The sequence below is a fragment of the Pelobates fuscus genome, chromosome 3, assembly GCF_036172605.1.
Source record: "Pelobates fuscus isolate aPelFus1 chromosome 3, aPelFus1.pri, whole genome shotgun sequence".
NCBI classification, from domain to species: Eukaryota; Metazoa; Chordata; class Amphibia; order Anura; family Pelobatidae; genus Pelobates; species Pelobates fuscus.
Genome location: NC_086319.1, coordinates 344072492 through 344094055, shown reverse-complemented (window position 1 = coordinate 344094055; position 21564 = coordinate 344072492). Strand labels below are relative to the sequence as shown.

The 21564-nt window shown below is 38.6% G+C and overlaps 1 protein-coding gene across 1 annotated transcript in view; it reads left to right on the top strand.

The window, feature by feature from the left end:
• Nucleotides 1-21564, top strand: part of THSD4 (thrombospondin type 1 domain containing 4) — a 694237-nt gene that overhangs the window by 270938 nt on the left and 401735 nt on the right. The window contains exon 6 of the mRNA XM_063449121.1: nucleotides 19007-19109. Within this exon, the coding sequence (XP_063305191.1) occupies nucleotides 19007-19109 (103 nt within the window). The remainder of the gene's footprint in view (nucleotides 1-19006; nucleotides 19110-21564) is intronic.

Genomic DNA, 21564 nt, shown 5'->3' with positions numbered 1-21564 from the left:
TAAGCTAATATATGTTCGTGAAAGTTTCCCTGGACATAGATTTGCAGGATTCCATGTGCTAGTGAACTGGTCTATGTTAGGAGGAATTTCCACGAACGTAGACCTGCTTTCTAGCACATGCTTGCTACCGTTTCCCCCCGAAATAAGACATCCCCCGAAAATCAGGGAAAGACGGTAGTTTCTTATTTGTTCTCTGTTTTTAACTGTGTTCACAGCTTTATGTCTTGAATCATTAAGTATCAGTATTTGTTTGTCATGGAAACTTGTTTCAGGTGTTTTTATTATTTATTTATTTATAAAATATTTTACCAGGAAAGATACATTGAGATTTCTCTCGTTTTCCTGGGTCCACAAATCATTGCATTGTTACAGTTAGTGTACAATAAAATACAAAAACAATATTAATATACAATATATACAAAATTTAACATAGAACAGGTAGGAAATATATAATCAACCATGACAGGTGCATTCTGTTTTGAGGTATGTAGAGAGGGATCTCTTAAAGGACTTTAAGCTTAGGGACGATTTTAATTTGTGCGGGAGGTCGTTCCACAAATGCGGTGTTCTGTAGGAGAAGGAGGATCGGGCTGCTTACTTTTTGTATTGAGGTAGACTAAGTAAAGTGTTGGTACTGGATCGGAGGTTATAGGAAGTGTGAACAGCCGGGGAAAGCATTGCGTTCAGGTAGGGTGGGAGTTTCCCAGAAAAGCTCTTAAACACAAGGCTGGAAAGATGAAAGGTGCGTCTGGATTCCAGCGACAGCCAGTTTAGTTCTTTTAGCATGTCACAATGGTGGGTCCTGTAATTACATTGTAGCACAAATCGGCAGAACGAGTTATACAATGTGTTGAGTTTATTAATGTGGGATTGCGATGCAGATGCATATACAACATCCCCATAATCAATGATTGGCATCAGCATTTGTTGTACAATCTTTTCCTTTACTGTAGGGCTTAGGCAGGATTTGTTTCTGTACAGGGCACCTAGTTTTGGATAAAGTTTAGATGCAAGCTTTTCTATGTGCAGGCCAAAAGATAGATTGGGGTCTAACATCATACCCAAGTATTTGAAAGAGTGGACTGCGGTCAGTGTGCAATATCAGACATATTTTGCAGGAACTACGTTTTTTTTTTTCATTTATATTTAGTAGTTTATGACTTTGTTTGATGCATTTCTAACTGAGCACTACAGAATATGAAATGTAGAGGAATGTCTGCAAGCTCAGCCGCTCAGTTGGGCCAAGCAACATTTTAGGGAATTCCTGAGTTAATATGTGTTTGGTATTCTAGCATAATCGCAAATGGACTGGGTCCAACTAAGCCGCTAGTGAATAGACAACTGAATATGAGATTTCAAGGACACAAACGTTCTCATTTTGAAGTAGTGTCTGCAACACATTTTTAAGAGATAACTACTACTACAATGTTTATTAAAATGTATTGTAACACATGACCATTCCAAAGGTCTCCTGGAACCAGTAAAACTCTACAGTACATCAATAAACATCAAAACCATTACTTTCAGGGAGAGGAAATGAAAGACATATTTTATACCTCTGAAGAACCTAACAAAAAACAAAAACATCTGGATTTTGTCTGCATTAACATGAAAGGAAGCAATCTCCTGTTGACTGAGCAAATGTTTTTGAAGCCAACCAAATCTGGATATATATATATGTAAATGAATAAAATGTTAGAATCTGGCACTGTGCTCCCATGAAACAAAAATGATGTACCTATGTAGACCACGGTGCATCTCTGCGTTCAAAATAGATAACAGCCAAAGGAATGAGCACTCACTGGATTTAGTGGAAAAAATCAAACAATTGTATTTAAATTTGCATAAATAAATCAACGTTTCGACCAATACACGGTCTAGATCTTGATAAAGACAGTGTATTGGTCAAACATTAATTTAATTATGCAAACTTAAATACAATTGTTTGATATCTTCACTAAATCCAGTAAGTGCTCTCATTCCTTCTGTTGTTATTTATGTATATACATATTGATGATACACATGTTGGATAACTGTAATAAAATTAGTTTTTTCTTTGTTTTGTGATCAGCATTTATTTAACCCCTTAAGGACCCATGACATGTGTGACATGTCATAATTCCCTTTTATTCCAGAAGTTTGGTCCTTAAGGGGTTAAAGGTTTAACTAAATTATATGCTCAAAAATAAGTTATTAACCCAGCATTTGTTAGAGAGGCAATGTTTGTCGTATAAGCAATGTATTCTCAGCAGTCATTATATCAGTGATTTTAATAATGTGATTGTGAACATACATTCAAATAGCCAGCACGGTGGGTGTTTTTGTTTTTTTTATAAAGGTATAATCCTGTTCTCTTGCCATATGTTCTGAGTGAGTGTGTGCCTGGAAACCATTTGTATATTCAAATGAGTTTTGCATTCAATTTGTTATATATGCCACTAAAAATGGCAGTAGTTGTAATCCAAAAAATCTGGAGTGCATCACGATCTGTCAAGGGAAGATAAACATAATGCACTCTCGGCACGAAGGACTGGCTAGCTGTGAGTGATATGTGCAGTCCGCAGCATAGTGAGTGCAAAAAAAGGTACATTTTTTTTTTTCAAGCAATTTTTATGAATGGGAAGCTACTGATTGGCTTAGAGCAGCACTCCTGCCCGATGCTGCCCAAGCCTTCCGTTATAAAGAATTTAAAAATGCGTTAGGAGAGGGAGGAAGGGGGAGAGTAGAGACTACAATTGAGGGCTAATGGGCCATGGAGGGGGGTCTTTCTAGCAGAGGCTATCTCAGTGTCCTTTAGAGAGTGTGTTAGAAAGAATCCCCTCCAGGCCCTATTAGAGACTACAATGGAGTCTAATAAGCTTGGAAGGGGGTTTTTCTAACAGAGGCCATCTCAGTGTCCCTGCTGGAAACAGTCGCCTCCAGGCCCCAGTAGAGACTACAATTGAGGGCTAATGGGCCATGGAGGGGGGGAGCATTCTAGCAGAAGCTATCTCAGTGTCCTTTAGAGAGTGTGTTAGAAAGAATTTCCTCCAGGTGCCATTAGAGACTACAATGGAGTCTAATGGGGCCTGGAGGGGGGTCTCCAACAGTCTGGTTCCTATTCACAATATAGCAACACAACATAGCTCGCTGATACCTAGGCCAAGTTGGCTCCTCTTACCTTAATTACTGTTGCTGGGTGGCAGTCTGTGGGCTTGCTGGAAGGCTGTGGGCTTACTGGCTACTGCCGGCAGGCTGTGGGCTTACTGGCTACTGCCGGCAGGCTGTGGGCTTGCTGGCTGCGACTGGCAGGCTGTGGGCTTGCTGGCTGCGGTTGGCAGGCTGTGGGCTTGCTGGCTGTAAGCCTAAGTGATGGCCTGTGGGCTGGCTGGCTACTGGCCAGCCTGTGGGCTGGCTGGCTGGCTGGCCGGCCTGTGGGCTGGCTGGCTTGCTGGCTACTGGGGCACTTGTAGATTATTTAAAGAAATAATCCATGCACAATAACCACTACTGCTCTGTGTAGTCGTTATGGTGCCAGGAGGGCCGGGCCCCCCTCCCAGAGTAAGTAGTCAAACCGTTTAAGAACAGTTTGACAACTTACCTGGGGTCTGCTGGGATATGAGGCTGTAGTAGGGTATAGGAGCAGTGGTGCAATGTGTAAGGGGTGCAGTGTGTGTGAGTGGGTGTGTGTGTGTGAGTGGGTGTAGTGTGTGAATGTGTAGGGTGTGTGGGGCAATGTGAGTATGAGGGGGCTGTGTATGTGTGTGGCAATGTTAGTATGAGGGGCTGTGTGTGTATGGGTGGGCAGTGTATGTGTGTGTGTGTGAGGCAATGTGTGTAAATGTGTATGGTGTGTGTGGGGGCAGTGTGTGTGTGTATGGGGGGCAGTGTGTGGATGTGTATGGTGTGTGGGGGCAGTGTGTTTATGGGGCTAGAGTTCACTCTCACCACTGCGACCACCAGGAATCCCTGGTTGTCACAGTGTTGAGAGTGAACTCTAGCCCGTAGCTCCAGGGCTAGAGTTTACTCTCGCAAGAGCCGTAACGTTGCCATGGTAACCGCGGCAACGATCTGTGCTCACGCAAGAAGGACCTAGAGGAGCTGCAGGCTGAGCTCCCGGGTCCTCTCTTCCTTCCTCCCCTGCCGGCTGCCCGCACGGTGCCTGCGGACAGGGGAGGGGGAAATTGCCCTCCTCTTACTGCCCCCTCCCCCTCTTCTTACCCCCCTCCCCCTCTTCTTACCCCCCTTCTTACTCCCCCCTCCCCCTCTTCTTACTCCCACCTCTTCTAACTCCTCCCTCTTCTTACTCCCCCCTCTTCTTACCCCCTCTTTTTACCTCCCCCTTCCTCTTTTTACTCCCCCCTCTTCTTACTCCCCCCTCCTCCTCTTCTTACCCCCTTCTTACTCCCCCACTCTCTTTTTACCCCCCCTCCCACTCTCTTTTTAAACCCCCCTCCCACTCTCTTTTTAGCCCCCCTCTCTTTTTAACCCCCCCTCTTTTTAACCCCCCTCCCACTCTCTTTTTAACCCCCCTCCCACTCTCTTTTTAACCCCCCCTCCCACTCTCTTTTTAACCCCCCCTTCCCACTCTCTTTTTAACCCCCCTCCCACTCTCTTTTTAACCCCCTCCCACTCTCTTTTTAACCCCCTCCCACTCTCTTTTTAACCCCCCCTCCCACTCTCTTTTTAACCCCCCCCACTCTCTTTTTAACCCCCCATCCACTCTCTTTTTAACCCCCCCTCCCACTCTCTTTTTACCCCCCCTCCCACTCTCTTTTTAACCCCCCCCACTCTAATTTTAACCCCCTCTCCCACTCTCTTTTTAACCCCCCCTCCCACTCTCTTTTTAACCCCCCTCCCACTCTCTTTTTAACCCCCCCCTCCCACTCTTTTTAACCCCCCCACTCTCTTTTTAACCCCCCTCCCACTCTCTTTTTAACCCCCCCCCACACCCACTCTCTTTTTAACACCCCCTCCCACTCTCTTTTTACCCCCTCCCCTGTAGCGTGGCCGAGCTGCTCTCCGGTCCACGGCGCCCGGCCGGAGTGATAAAAAGGTGCACACTGAGTGTGCACCTTCCTGTCAGTCCGGCCGGGTACAGGAAACAGAAACTCCTGTTCCGCGCGGAACAGGAGTTTCTGTTTCCTGTACCCGGCCGGACTGACAGGAAGGTGCACAGTGTGTGCACCTTCCTTGCACTCCGGCCGGGCACCGCGGACCGCACAGCTACAGGGGAGGGGAGGTGAGAAGCTGCAGCCGCCTGAGGCTCTTAAGAGAGCGCTCAGGCGGCTGCAGCATTTAAAGGGGCGGGCGGGCCCCCTGATGGCGGGCACCCATCCCGGCCGGGCCCTCGGACCATGTCCGAAGTGCCCAACTGGTCAGTCCGCCCCTGCATCAAGATGTTGTGTCATAGCATATAAGGGCAGTGCACATTTTTATGAGTTTAATAAATCAAGCTTAGCTGTTGATCTAAAAACATGAGATCTGAGAGAGCATATGTTAAAAGAGAAGAAAGGTATTGCATGAGGCATGGTATATGCTAGGCGGGAGAGAAATACAACTAGGATACATATTATAACATGCTAGGATTACACACCAGAGATCTTATGCTACTGGCCCTTGTCACTAATTTTACAGCCTTGGCTAACTGTGTTAAAAGGAAAATATTATTGGTGCAATGTCGTGTGGTTAACAAATAAACAAAGTAAAACAATATAAAACAATGGAGCATAATAACGGCACTTGGTGCCTGCTCAGCCAGCTGTGTTAAGTATCAAGCTAGGCTAGCTGATTTAGGTGCTGCTGTGTGTGGCCTAGGGTGGTGGGAGCTCTGTGGCAGAGTAAGGCCCTGCATTTGCCGCTAATCGATGCCACTCAGTGGGTATACACAGTCCTGATCAGTGGAATGTCCAGCTCCGCATGGAGCTGCGGTGAGATTCAGCTTCATCGATAGGCTGTGGGGTGGACCCTTGTGTTGCGACCTGGTTGTATGCTGTAATCATTTGGGGGCAGATGTGTGCCGTGCTGGTCTCTGGTGCTTGGATCCGGTGAGATGCGTGTGTGCAGGGCTTGTTTAGGGCTCCAGCGAGAGTGAGAGCGAGTGCTTATGAATGAGCATCTTGGGGCCTTTTTCTGGCATCTCAGAACCGCAGATCGTTGCTCCTTTTGCGGTGTGGAGCCCTGGCAGGCATTTGGCTCAGGTGAGTAGGAGGGCTTGCCAGTGGGGTTTTGCTCACCCTTCTTATCCGGGGGGGGGGGGGGTGGGGAGGGGGCTGCTCCCGCTGTGCGGTATCGTTTGATGGCTGGCTGTCGCTTGTTGGGAAGCTGTAGCCCCCACTCGTGCCTCCAGTTTGGCCCAGAAGTTGGTAAATATCGCTTCTAATCTCTCCAAGGAGCGTTCAATTGAGAAGTTAAGGTCACTGCCGGTGATTGCGTTAGGGCAGACTAGATGGGTCGAATGGTTCTTATCTGCCGTCACATTCTATGTTTCTATGTTAGCTCTTCTGGGGGATGCCCTCCATTATGGAAGTAAATAGGTAACGTGTAGGTAAGTGTCTCTCCTCATCCACAAGGTCTGACTTGGCTTGTTCGGTGGGGACCGGGATAACCCCCGCCGGTCCAGGGTGGGGGGGGAGGCCCGAGGTATTGCTTGTCGGTATCCAGGAAAGCGGGGAAGTTGGCCATCCTTCCCGCCGCCCGGTGGCTAGTAGGACTCAATTCGCCTCTGCGGGCCCAGTGCGTCGTGGGTACTCGAGTTTGAGGTCAATATGATCCGTGACTTGTCCCAGAGTCGGGAGACGAGTGTGGGTGCTTGGGTTCAGGCTGTAAACAGGGTTTTTACCCTGAAAATTGTTGGTTAGTAAGGGAGCTCGCGTGGCATGCAACCTCTCGGCTCAATGTTCAGGCTCCGCCCCCCTAGTGTATTATTTGATGTCTTAAAATTGATGTGATACACTCAATATTGTTTTAACATTGCATTTTATATGGAAGTATTTAGATTGGGAATGTGGAAAAATATAATGTACGTTTGTCCAATTTGAAGTATATAGGAGATACTAGCTCGGTCTTCTTGTTCGTTCTTTATGTTGCAACAAAAACAAAACCAGATTCCAGACCACTGAAACAGCCAACATTACTGTTAATTTCTTTTTTCTTTTCTTTTTTTGTTTTGTGGTAATACATTAATTAATAACAAATATATTTTTTTGACATTCGATTTGTATGTGAATATTTCTAATTATTTTTTATTTTTTTATTATGTAATATACATTTTTGCTATGATGTCTTATTGCAAACATCTGTGCCAGGCCAGCATGTTACAGTTTGTGGTTGCAATAATTTGCTCTGGGTGGGCTATTTTGCTTCATTTGCACAGTGTAAAACTCAGTATTATTCATGCTCTAAATATTTTTCCTTCTGGATCAAATTCCATTTGCGTTCTCATATCATAGGATTGTTGCCAAATTATTTAATCGAGATCTGTAAAATAATCAAGGAAAAAAGAAAGAACCATGGTGCTATTTACTAAATTGAGAATTGCCAGGAATTCAAAGTGAATTCAGAGAGAATTTCAAATTGAAGTAGAAAGTAGGTGAAGGGAAGCATCACTGACTTGGGGAATTGTTCCAGTTCAGCAATTTTCTCAGCAGCAAAAACAAAGAAACGAAAAAAAAAAAAAAGATAAAATATATAGCAACATTATGAACTTAAACCACTTAGTTACTCAATTTGAAACCGTTTTCATTGAGAGAATTTGTCAATATAATAGCAATAAATTATAGAATGTCAAACATAATATTACTGTACTTCTGTGATGGATAGATACAACAAACACAATTATACCAAATAAAGTGAATGGATGAACTTCAGTACTGAACTTGTAACTCTATGCATGTTCTTTGCTACCTGTTCAGTCATCAGAACAGACTGTATAACTCTGCTCTAGCCTTGTGGTGACAGAGTAGTTCGTTGTGTACCAGAGAAGGATTAAGATCCTACAGAGCCCCAGGTAGGTTACCTGTTTTTGCCTCCTTCTCTTCATTCTTCACATACTGAAGTTTTGAAATCAAGATAAGAAAATGTAATTTGTAACTATTAAAAACAAAAAACAAAAAAAAACAGCACAGATGGATAAAATCTACATATGGACTTTGCCCACTGGAGCCACTTCTTCTAACATGAGGTAGTGTATGATTCCCATGGGCATGGAATACTACCTTGCTATACTACTTACTGCCATAAGGTTCCAGCATTATTACCACCAACTGCACTTGTCTTGCTTACCTATCCGTGTATTTGACAATATAAGTCTTTCTACTTTGGCTGAAATGGCAGAGGCAGGACTTCCGGTAAAGCGGTGCAGTGACATGTTGTGCTAGCTCCGAGCAAAAGTGGCCTTTAGCCACTAAACAAACACATTGTCAGGTGGATAATGTCCTCAAAAACAGAATACCTCCCGTCTGTAACCCACAATAGCCTCATCCAAGAACCCCAAGAGAAATTAATTGTTAAACCTAGGAAAAGAGAACAAGATGGCGAGTTAGCACAATCTTCTACTCACGTAACGGAAGCGAGCTCTGAAGCAGAAGCTTTATTTGGCACAGGAAAGGAACTTTTGATGTCTGAAAGGAGACTCTAAGGAATGCTAAAAACGTCATGCTACTCTCTAAAAGAGGGTTTTCGTGGCATGAGAATTGGTTTTGAGGACGAATGCCCTAGAGGTGAGGACAGACAAGAAACTATTTAGCAAGATGCATTGCCGACATATTTAAAAGAAATCTTCACACCTGTGTTTCCGTCATTAAAAGAAGATGATCTACTGCTTGATCATGCACATACATGTTAAAGCCTTGTCTTGGAGATACCAAGAGATGTGGTGGTAAGGCTCCATTACAACCATATTAAAAAGGGCCATTATGTGAGTTGCTAGAAAATCTCTCTCTAGGCTGGAGGCGTTTACACATATAACTTTATAGGATAATCTTTTGCCAATGACTATGGCGGAAAGTAAGGAATATACGTAAACATTACAAAGGTGCTTAGATTGAAGAATTGCATATCACTGGGACTCCCTCCACCTTACCCCCCAAAGCTTTTAATTTGGATAATGGCATCCTAAAGACAGTCGATTCACCATAAGAAGGCATGACATTTCTCAGTTCCAGGGGCCTTATGGACGAGCCAGCCTTGCAACCTGGAACATCTTCTCCACACAATTTGAACCTAGAATGGTCACAATTGGAAAGGAAGAAGTAGATATCAGAATGTTTTTCTCTTAAATGGTTGGATAACTAGTATCCTACATTCCTAACGCTTCCTGTTCAGAATTGTGTTACCTGCTGTAAGTGTACTTGGATTGTTTGGTGGATACTCGTGGGAACTGCAACGTTATCTGTTAATGGTTGGTGAATCATTTTTGGTTTGATTATTGGAGTGAGTTCTTTTGTTGTCCCAAGGCTATTCACAGTAAGAAGATATATTCAGCTAAAAATCTTTTTTTCATACAAAGATTGTGTGTCCCCATAATTGAAAGTGCCAACAGCTGTTAATGTTCAAGGATATTATCCCCAGTACCATGAGTTATTAGCTATAGCTTTGTGTGTCATGAATTGTGGCGATTGTGTGATAATGCCTTACTTTTAATTCCATTATAGGAAGAACTTCTAGCAATATTGCCGATTAATGTAGATCTATGATATTATTTATTGCATTGCCTTATTCAATTAGCACGTTACAAATACAATATTTCTGGTTTAAAGAGCACCGTACAACCTCTGAGAAATGTCTCTTTGATGGATTTTATGTTCTTTTCGTGCATTTATTTATTATTTTATGTTTATATTTGTGAATTAGGTTTGAAATAAGTGAAATTTAGTTGTTTGTATATATAAAATAATATATTTAACTTTTTGCCAACGGTTATTCAGACTGGTCTCCTGTACTGTTTTGCTAACTTGGTATTCTGGCTTACATTTGTAATACATCTAACCATGCACTACAGATGGGCATCATGGAATATACAGGATGCGTGTGTAAAGATGTATGCAAATGTTAATCTACACCACAAGCGATTTGATTAAAGATATTAGACTTTAGAATACCAATGATCTGTTTTTCGTAAATATAAAGTGCAGAATGGAATAACATAGCTCTTGTTCATTGTACACCATAGTCTTCTTTAACCCTTTAAGGACCAAACTTCGGGAATAAAGGGGACTCATGACATGTCACACATGTCATGTGTCCTTAAGGGGTTAAAGCTTTATGTGTGCATACACATTTAAAAACATTATTTTCAAATAGACTGTAAATACAATTCATTTGTTTTTTGGTTACAAATATTCTATGTTGCCACGGGGGTCTTAGCATTTGGTACACTTAAGTCTGCATTTAGACACTTTGTAAATTCTTTCTATGCCAAGTCTTTTGGACAATTTTAAGTGCAGATTGGAGAGAACTGGCTTTCGTGTTTTATATTTTTTTGTGCAGAGTTTGTGCTGATGTGTTTAACATCACCTTATTACCAAGGTAGTTGGATGTGCATGCACGCTTCTTGGGTTTAACGTTGCCAGACCGCCCTTGCCATTTTGTCATTTAGCCATTTTCTAACTGCATTGCATTCATACTGTTGTTTTGCTTAGCATGCTTCCTGATGCATAGCCAATTTGATTTGTCCTCTCAGTGTTAATACCTTATAATTCAGACATCTGTATCATATAAACTGTGACTAGGGGGACCCATGTGTTTCAGCTGATTCTGTTTTTTGTTAAGGGCTTACATCAGCTTTCCTGAGCACTGTGCCCCAGGCTGTTGGCAATCTGTGTTTGCAGGTAATTCCCTGGTATTTAAGAATGAAATCATACAGCATTCTATAAACCTAATAATAGCACTAATAAGTAAAACCCAGATATAACATTGGCTGACAAATGGTGGCAACACAATGACAATGCATACTTTCCAATATTAAGAATAACGTCTCAGGCCATGAAGTGTATGTTTTGATCTCTTAGTAAATAGTTAAACAATCGAGCTTTGCTTAACGTTCCCCATCTTGTTCTAATCACATGCGTAGAAAAGTTTAACAGTACATAGAAATATCTATTCTCACTTTACCAACCATATAATAGTTTGCGGTTTTGAAAGGGAATTACCAAAACACAGTATGATGCAGGGAGGCTGCTTAGTTTTAAGAATTGGAGATTTAAATGCCCAGAGCTTCACAGATTAAATCAAATCAATTTTTCAAGCAGAACATTTCAGGCGTGTTGGATTGAACATTTATGCTGAGCCTCGTCAATTTTTCTGTTTAATTGTTCTTACTGGGAAAATCTTTAAACATGAATATACTGGAGGGAATCACAGTTTTGTGGTTGTAGTGACATGTAATGCAATTCAATTTTGCTAACAGGTTAGTGATAAATCTAACTAAGCTTGACCAAACCTGTAACCATGATTCTTAAAATTGAAAGAGACGAGTCACTTAGTAGGAAATACGAACGTATAGCCTAGATGAGGGCACATAATTAGATGCCATCAAAAGGTCTATAGTCTGCACCATATATGTCAATTTTGATAGTTACTATCGTTGTAATTTATTATTTTGCTGTTCTGAACAGTTCTCCATGGATAGCGGCGGACATTTCCGTTCTTTATGGAATAATGTATTCTGTAAAGAAGGTGGACAGGTAGTGGTACACAGGCGTCTGAAACGAATCAATGGCTTTCAGAGAGGAATATATTTTCTTTTCTTTTTTAAAAAATACATCCAATGTAATTTTACTCAATTTTTTACGTTTTCTAATTAATGATAATTTTTTAGATACCTTTGACTGCATTCTACAATAGCACAATTAGTCTGAATGAATTACCCTGCTAAAGTAGCCTAGGTCTTATACCCATTAAGATTTCTACACAAAAGGACTTATACGTGTGTCAGTTTCCCAATCACAGCTCTCATCACATAGCAGTTTAGTGTAAAATATTAGGACTTTTATTAATTTTGATTCTAACAGTCCGATTTACTAAAGTAAATATTCAAGGTTATTTCAAAGTGATTTTCAAATTTAAGGTCAAAGTAGCCAAAATGGAAAAAAAAATGATCTAAGTCATCTTTGCTATCAGTTTGACTACTCATTCCTTACATTTGAAATTCACTTTCAATTCTCACTTTAGTAAATAATCCTGCACATTTCCAAACTGAATTGAAATGGTCCATGTTGGCTCAGGCAAGTAATATTTAAACTACATTTCATCCTGGATTGTAAAAGCATATTTATAGCACCTGAACTATTGTATCAATTCCAGTACTTTTTAACTCGGCCATGGAAGAAATAAAATGTATGTTTGTAATATTAAAAAATGCACACTGTAGCTGGCTCAGACCAGGTTCGGGATTTGACTTTCTACAGTGATTATTAAATACATCTAAGCAACATAATTACATTTGCAGAAAATACTTAAACCAATTTGTTAGAATATGTGACATTATTCCTTAGCAATTATTGGTGTTATATATGGAAGAAAAGCACATGTGTAGAAGAATCCCCACTTATTAGATGTTAGTCTTGTTAAACGTGAGTTCTATTTTGCCGATAGTTTTTCCACACTCCAGTTGCATGTCCAGTTTGGAACGGTTCCCAGTTATCTGACTTAGTGGTTCTTTGCGATTGGAGGATTTTGCCAGCTTTGCATGAATACGTCTTTATGATCCTAAACTCTTTTATGAATTAAAGAACCTGTTTATTTTATTTGCATGTTAAAAAATAGCATTTTTTAGAACAAATAGCACACATCCATGCTAGTTTTAAATGGAAGACTGTTTTGCTCTTTTATGAAGCTGTGCTGTAAAGAAGAATTGCATGTGTTCATTGAAATTATTTAAAGGGACACTATAGTCACCAGAACAACTACAGCTAAATGAATTTGTTCTGGTGAGTAGAAAATGCAGTGTTTACATTACAGCCTAATTATAACTTCACTGGCCACTCCTCAGATGGCTGTTAGAAATCCTTCCTGGGTCATGGCTGCCTAAAATGCATCCAAACATTCAGTGTCTCCTCCCTCTGCATGCAGACACTGAACATTCCTCATAGAGATTCATTGGTTCAATTCATCTCTAGGAGGAGATGCTGATTGGCTAGAGCTTTGTTTGAATTGTGCTAGCTCTGCCCCTGATCTGCCTCTTTGTCAGTCTCAGCCAATCCTATGGGGAAGCATTGTGATTGGATCAAGCTACCACTTCTGCTGATGTCAGCAGGCAGTGGGCAGGTCTAAAGCAAACTGCCACAAAGCCTGCAACTTCAGACTTGAATACAAGTAAGATTTACTATAATTAGGGAGGCATGAGGGGCCCAGGGTGGCTAGATGGTGGCTTTAACACAAACATGTATTCCTGACCCTATAGTGCTCCTTTAATGACTAATTTTGTATATTTTTTGTATTTATTTTCTTGTCTTATTATTGATTTCATATCCTTGGATAAATTGTATAGGCCTACTATTTATCGACATTGATGTCTATTAGACAAGTCTTCATTTTACAAATGATTTGATTCTTCCATCTTTTCTAACGATAATTCTACAGAGTGATTCTTTTGCAGAGTGTGTAAACGCTCTGCTCCAGTCCACTGCCGTGTAACCGTAACTCCTATAATTTAGCCAGCCAGCTGTAGTATATATTTTGTGTGTCAAATGTGGACAGTTCTTAATTGAACATTTAATTGTAGGCATTGATATGCATAAAACTTGCTGAGTAGATTAGAGTTGCCCTTTTAAGAGTGGCAGAATTGGCTAATATAGCCCATTATAATTGGAGTTACTTTGTCCTTCTGATTTTCATTTACATCCAGTGTTCCTTATTAAAGGGACACTAGTCACTCAGACCACTTTATCTCAACGAAGTGGTCTATGTGCAGTTTCCATGTCCTTTTAACCTTGCAATGTAAAGCACTGCAGTTTTTTAAAGTTTTTTTTAGAAGCAGCAATGTTTACCGTGTAGGGTTAAGTCCACCTCTAGTGACTGTGGGTATGAAGTTCAAGAGTGTGTATGGCACTCGCCACCCCTGTGCATTAGGTCCCCAACACTCTTCTATGAGTAGCACTGGATTGGACCATGCCAGAGGAGGCCATGCCCACTCCGTTATGTTGTGGGAGAAGGAGAGGTAAGCAGCACCGATACAGCCCCTCCTCTGGAAAAAAGTTATTTAAACATATATATATATATATATATATATATGTTTTACATATATATACACGAATGAAGACATGCCAAGTGCATATCACTGCCAAAAAAAGGAGCGAAGAAGTCAAAGCTTCTTAACAAAAATCTAATGCTCACAAGGATGAAAATGAAGAAGTCACTGAAACAAATCTGAGGACTAATTTAGACAGAAAAAAGGACATCATAACAGAGAGTGTAACATACTGCTAAGATGTGGAACACTTGAACGGTCATCCAACTTAGATGTTGCAGGACTGTCTGAAGTAGAAAGAGCAGATAGACGGAAGCAGCAACAGCAGAAGTGGAGTAACTTCACTAAGTTGGAACATGGGCATTTGCAGAGTTGTTGTCTGGATGCAAGGTTTTTGTGAGCAAATGGACTTTGAAAGTCAAATCCAGATGGCAAATAGAGAAGATGCTGCTCATAAAATAATGATGGTAATACTTTTGGGGAGAGGTTTTTTTAGTACCACCATTATTCATCATTTACAATGACAGTTTTTTTCAGACTTGACAGTAGGTGGAGCTGTTGCAAGTGGTATATAGCTTTATAATAATGTACAGTTTCTCCCTGTTCTCTTCCCGTCTCTGTGTTTAACTGACCCAGCTTAAACTGAAAATGTGTTGTTTCTCTGAATTTAATTTCTGTTTTCTTACAAGAAAAGTGAATTGCCCCGGGTACATTTAAATCAAGTTCCCATGGCGAGGCTTTGACAAAACATATTTAGTACTATAGGTAACATGTGCCAGACATTAAAATGCATGTCTCATTTAATTTTGTGCATTCCGATGAAATTTACGATTGTTATTCTTTGAAAAATTTTCAAAATAATCATTGGTGCAGATTAAAAATGGAGAAATAAATAAAATTTGCTGCATGCATTTTTTCACAATCTGCATGCATAAGCTAACTTTATGTTAAATTACTAATATTAAAGAACAAAATAAAATCTAAGCTTACTCTCAAAATACATTGTTTTAAAATGTTCTGTTCGATGTTTCTCCTGGGGTATATGGTTGACATGTTTTGTTCTAGGTTCGCTTATATTCTATAGATTATTCAGAAGTTTTGTGTAGTCTTGCTTAAATGTATCTTTGTTGCCATGGTGATAACATATGCAGTGCAGCTGTTCTTATGTCCAGGTGGTTGTTTGTGTCTGAATGATGGCATGCATATATACTGTGCCAAACACCTGTACATTTTTACTATCATTATGGTACCTATTAAAGTCCCCTTTAAATGCACAATGTCTGCGTCATAGTGCTATTTCATGCCGTTGAACCTTATCGGCTCACTATATTACAAATAAAGTGGTTAATCGATTGTAGTTTATGTTTCACTGGTATCACTAAAATCATTTTTAGAGTCCAAATAAAAACTGGAGTCTAAAGATAGCACATTGCATTAAAGTAGATTATAGTTTAAAAACAACGTGGATGCAATCGAATACATTTTCACAAAAAAAAATTATTGTTGAGTTGTACTTTTTCTCCAATTTGTTTATATTGTTGTCAGTGTGATTCTATTAACCCCTTAAGACCGGAGGGCGTACTATTACGTCCTTTTAAAAGCGGCTCTAAACGCCGCAGGGCGTAATAGTACGCCCTCCGGTTTTTAGTAACTTACCCGGTCGCCGGCGGTCCCACGCCGGCGATCGCGGTTGGGGGGACTCCCAGGGAGCCCCCCCGCGGCACATCTTCCTCCTCCGGTCCCTCCCGGTCATGTGAGAGTGAGGTCCTTGCGAGGACCTCACAATCACATGGCCGGTATAGCTGGCTGCAGCAATGCCAGCAGGGGGACCAACTGTAATGACAGTTGGTCCCCCTGCTGGCTGAAATCAAATCAAATAAATGTTAAATAAGTGTAAAAAAAAAATTTATACTTAGATCATATATATATATATATATATATATATATATATATATATATATATTATATATATATATGATCTAAGTATATATATATACACATATACATACACACACATACACCGTCTAGGTGTATTTTAATATTAATATATATATATAATTATATATATATTAATATCAAATTACACGTAGACTGATACTGATTATATATAATTATTGTTATATATATATTTATAAATAATATAAAAAATAAATATGTAAATACGTAAAAAAATAAAATAAAAAAAATAATTAAAAATAAAATATTAAAAAATATATAGATGTGTTTTATTTCGTTCTAACTGTATTGTGATATTAATATATATATATTTATATAAAAATACACGTAGAATGAAATAATATATATATCTATATACATAAATATATACGTATATATCACTATATATATACCTATATATAAATAAAAATATTAAAAGAAAAAAAAATATATATATACGTATATATACACATATGTATATATATACATATATTAATTCTACACATATATTTATGTAATAATTTTACATAATTAGGTATCCTAATTAATTACAATTAGCGGGACCTGCCTGACCACCCATGCCGAAAGTATAGGGAATTTAATTTGCTAGCACTATATTTAACCCTATAACTTTCCAAGACACCATAAAACCTGTACATGGGGGGTACTGTTTTACTCGGGAGACTTCGCTGAACACAAATATTAGTGTTTCAAAACAGTAAAATGTATTACAACCATGATATCGCCAGTAAAAGTGACGTTTTTTGCATTTTTCACGCACAAACAGCACTTACAGGGACAATATTATTGCTGCAATACTTTTTACTGTTTTGAAACACAAATATTTGTGTTCAGCGAAGTCTCCTGAGTACAACAGTACCCCTCATGTACAGGTTTTATGGTGTTTTCAAAAATTACAGCGTCAAATATAAGGCTTGTGTTTAATTTTTTTCACATTAAAATTCGCCAGATTGCTTACGTTGCCTTTATGACCCTATGGTAGCCCAAGAATGAAAATTACCCCTATGATGGCATACCATTTGCAATAGTAGACAACCAAAGGTATTGCAAATGGGGTATGTCCAGTCTTTTTTAGTAGCCACTTAGTCACAAACACTGGCCAAAATTGGTGTTTTTTGCATTTTTCACACACAAACAAATACGAACGCTAACTTTGGCCAGTGTTTGTGACCAAATGGCTACTAAAAAAGACTGGACATCGCTTATTTGCAATACCTTGGGTCGTCTACTATTGCAAATGGCATGCCATTATGGGTGTAAATTTATTTCCTGGGCTACTATACAGTCTCAAAGGCAACGTAACCAATCTGGCGAATTTCAAATGTAACACGCTATATTTGACCCTGTAACTTCCCAAAACACCATAAAACCTGTACATAGGGGGTACTGTTTTACACATGAGACTTTGCTGAATACAAATATGTGTATTTTATTGCAGTAAAAGCAAACAGTATTAATGACATTGACAGTTAAAATGTCATGTAGAACGAAAAAAATAAAAAAAATCTTATTTTCTCCCATTTTTTTTCATATTAAATTATGTTTCATAGCTAAATATTTGATATTAAATGAAAGCCATGTTTCCCCTGAATAACATGATATATAATAAGGGGGGGTGCATTTAATATGAAAGAGGTGAATTACGGTTGGACAGACATATAGCGCAAATGCCAGGTTTTGTTTACGTTTTGTTTCGTTCACAACTTGTACATTTGGCTGCGGTGTTAAGGGGTTAATGGGGAGAGTGTTGTTGTTTTGTTTTTTTACTTTTAAGTTGTGTTTTAATAATTCTGAAATTTACAATGTCACCATGCTAAAATGGGATTTTGTAATTTAAAAATGTTAAATAAATTAATACATTTAAGAATATTGAAAAGAGCTTTTACAAACATTTTTTTAAAAAAAAGGCAGAAAAAAACTTGGCAATTCCTTGGTGAAAACGTCTTTAGTCTTCCATCTGGTAGACTAGGCAAGTTTTGCCCTTCAATTAAGATTTTATTATTATTATAATTATTATTATTTGAAGGGTTATGAATCATTGTTATATCAGTTTGCTGGTAAAATAAGCAGCTAGTCACCAAAGTGTTGTGATGTTTGTTGATTCCTTTTTGTACTAATTGAGGCAAAATCGTGTCCTCGACTCTAGTCCTCAAGCAATTAAATGCACGTTTACCCTTATGTTGTGTTTTTTTTTTCCAAAAAAAAAAAAGGTGGTTTTATAATTAATGCTTTAGTAGTAGCTTCAAAAGGAGATGTAAGAATAACGAATGTGAGCTCAGCAGTGGTGAATATGTAATTCTACTGTCCTTAAATACTTGGATAGTCAGCATTAATTGTTCAGTAGGTTGAATATCTATTATTGCTAGTTAGTACATTTTTATTGGACAACAATGAAAATTTTGAATGGGAAATAGACACAAAAATCCAACCAAAAAGAGAGCCTTTCACATTTGGAAGATGTCTTAGCTACATAGTCTCTGCATGTGTGAAAATAGGTATTTCATATGGCTTTTGTCTGTCTCTGAATGGATACAATCTATCTCTTGTCTAATTTTGCTTGTATACATTTAGAGTAAATGTTCCGAGGTCAGCAATGTAGTATATTATACAATTTACTATTAGTGTTGCTGTTGACACCTTATGGAGCTTGCTGTCGTTCTACAGTGCAAGCACAGCACATCTGAAATTGTTTGTATTATAGAAGGCAAACTATAGTGTTTCTAGGAGGTAAACTTTAAGACATCGGCAGAGAGAGTGGCCATAACATGGCTAGCATTTACTGATAATTTAAGAAATAAGTCTTTAAAGATTTTTAGGAATTTTGTAATTATTTGTCATTGTACAGAGAATTCTAAACAGCTTTCTGGGTATTTGTTTTAACAGCCGTGCCCAGGGAATAACAGAGGCATCCGAGAGGTTCAATGTGCATCCTATAACAACAAGCCATTTATGGGCCGATTGTATGAGTGGGAACCATTTTCTGAAGGTAAGAGGGAAAAATATCACTGCTTAATATTAATTCATAATGTGTCGTTTTTGAAGCTAACAAATGTAATATATGACAATTGTTCTTGACTAAAAAATTAGGATGGCAGTGCCTCCTAATTCTGTGTAGATTCGATATCCTTGTCACCTGGATACAATATCACCCAGGTGGCCAGTATCTCAAAGGCAATATACTGCACAAAGAAGCAGGGAAATAATGTATTGAAATGGAACCGCTATTTCTCTGTAAATCACACTATGAATAAAAAATAGAATATCACATATAACTTTTGTTGTCCTTGTTTCATATCTTGATCAATTTTCTTTTAAATTTAGTGTAAATATTTAGCAAATGAAATCACAATCCAATGCATTCCAGGCACAACCAAGGCACACAATGCAGATGAGGAGGAGAAACTGTAACATTGCTTAATTTCTTCGGTTTATGCTTCTTCTGTGTTGCCTTCAAGATGCAAAGAATAGAGTTTGTAAAAATGACTGACAGGAAACTGAGACGGAGACTGCCAGTTGCAGGATAAAGAAGCATTTAATCTTGTTTTTACACCTCATAAATAAATAAAAAAAATAACAGGGTAATTTTCAGCCCAAAATGCCCCTTTAAAAATCCCACTATAGATTTCCATGTGTTTTTCATTTTTATTCCCCTCTATATAATTTATATTTTGAAAGTCAAATGCATAAAAATAGGATAATACTGTTTTCTAAACATGATGTTAATTAGTAAGCCACCCTCATAAATATCATGCACATGATGTCTCACTGCTCAATTCTTTGCTATTTAGCAGCTAAATAACTTCTGTTTGTGTCCATGCAACCCTAGTTACCCCTCTCCTGGCTGTGACTGACACAGTCTGCATGAAAAAAATGTTTTAATTTTTAATCAGATCAAAATTTACTTTATTCTTAACTCTCTATAAATTAAACTTTAACCCCTGAAGGACCAAACTTCTGGAATAAAAGGGAATCATGACATGTCAGACATGGCATGTGTCCTTAATGGGGTTAATCACACACAGGATCTGTCAAGCGGGCTATTAACAGAGTAGGAGAAAACTTTTAAATAAAACAGACTATGCAGTAAAGTAAGCTTAGACATTAGATGTCTCTTTACAGGAAATAGTTAGGAAGCCTGTGTAAGTCACATGCAGGGAGTTGTGACTAGGTCTGCATAAACCAAACTGATTTAACTCCTAAATGGAAGAGAATTGAGCAGTGCGACTGAAATGACATGATCTATACATCATAACTGCTTCACTAAGCGAAAGTTGTTTTGGTGACTATAGTATACCTGTAAATAACATGCATATTTACCAGAACCCTTAAATTGGTTCTTGTTTACCATCATCATGAATGTTCTTAAATGTACTAATATGATTGTGCAAGCCTTTATTCACAGAATTTTACCTTACCACAGATCGAATACATCAATATTAAAACCAGATCCATTTTATAAACCATATAATCGAAATGACATCCACAATTTTTGGCAGGGTTAGTTTACATTACACTATTGATAAGATGAATCTGTGTAATGTGGTACCTGAAATCGGATAATCATGTTTGAGTGCAGCATTTAAAATACATTAAAATTAAATCTCAAACAATGCAGCATCGAAGTATAACGTTAAAGTAACCTTTTTGTTACATAATCAGTTCTTAATGATGCCTTGCTTTGCCAGCATTGTCTGTCTGTCCAAGAACATTTTTTTTTTTAACTACCTGTGGACTTGAGAGACAGGATCTTGTTGCCATTTGATTTAAGTTCCTTCTAAATGCAATCCAACATGTAATATCATGCTGTTTAAATAAAGAAAAGAAAAATCAGGTTTTTCAATAGCCTAAAAATGGAATACATATTCACATATGTCTAAATCACTCTGGAAAAAGCATAACACATTTTATATAACACTATATCAATGTATTGATATACACATGTGTCATAAAACAGTGGATATTCTTTCTAATCTGAATTAAAAGAACCCACACACTCTGTAAGATAGCTTGTGAAGGTGTTATCTTCCCCACATTTATATTATGTAATGTCTGTCTCCACTGACTTTTCATGATCCAGAATTGTATTTGAGAGCATTGGACCCACAGTCTGGAAAGGGAGCTCCTATGTTCTGGATAGTCTGGAGTTGTATCTCCCACATTTTAAGCAGCATCTACAGCCATTAACAATTCAAACCTCCAGGCAAATGTGAATTTATAGGGGGTACATAGCTCGTCTTCCAGAATTTGTATTTTATGCACTAAGCTACATTGCCCCTGCATTAATACTGCTGCAGTGTATCTTACTAACTATCAAATAAAGGCCTTGACGTTTGGATAAGCATTTCAAAAGATTTAATATTATTGGATACACTTTTACAAATATTTAATATTTTGAAAAATATTAATTTTTTTTAGTTTTTTCTGTATATTATTATGTATGA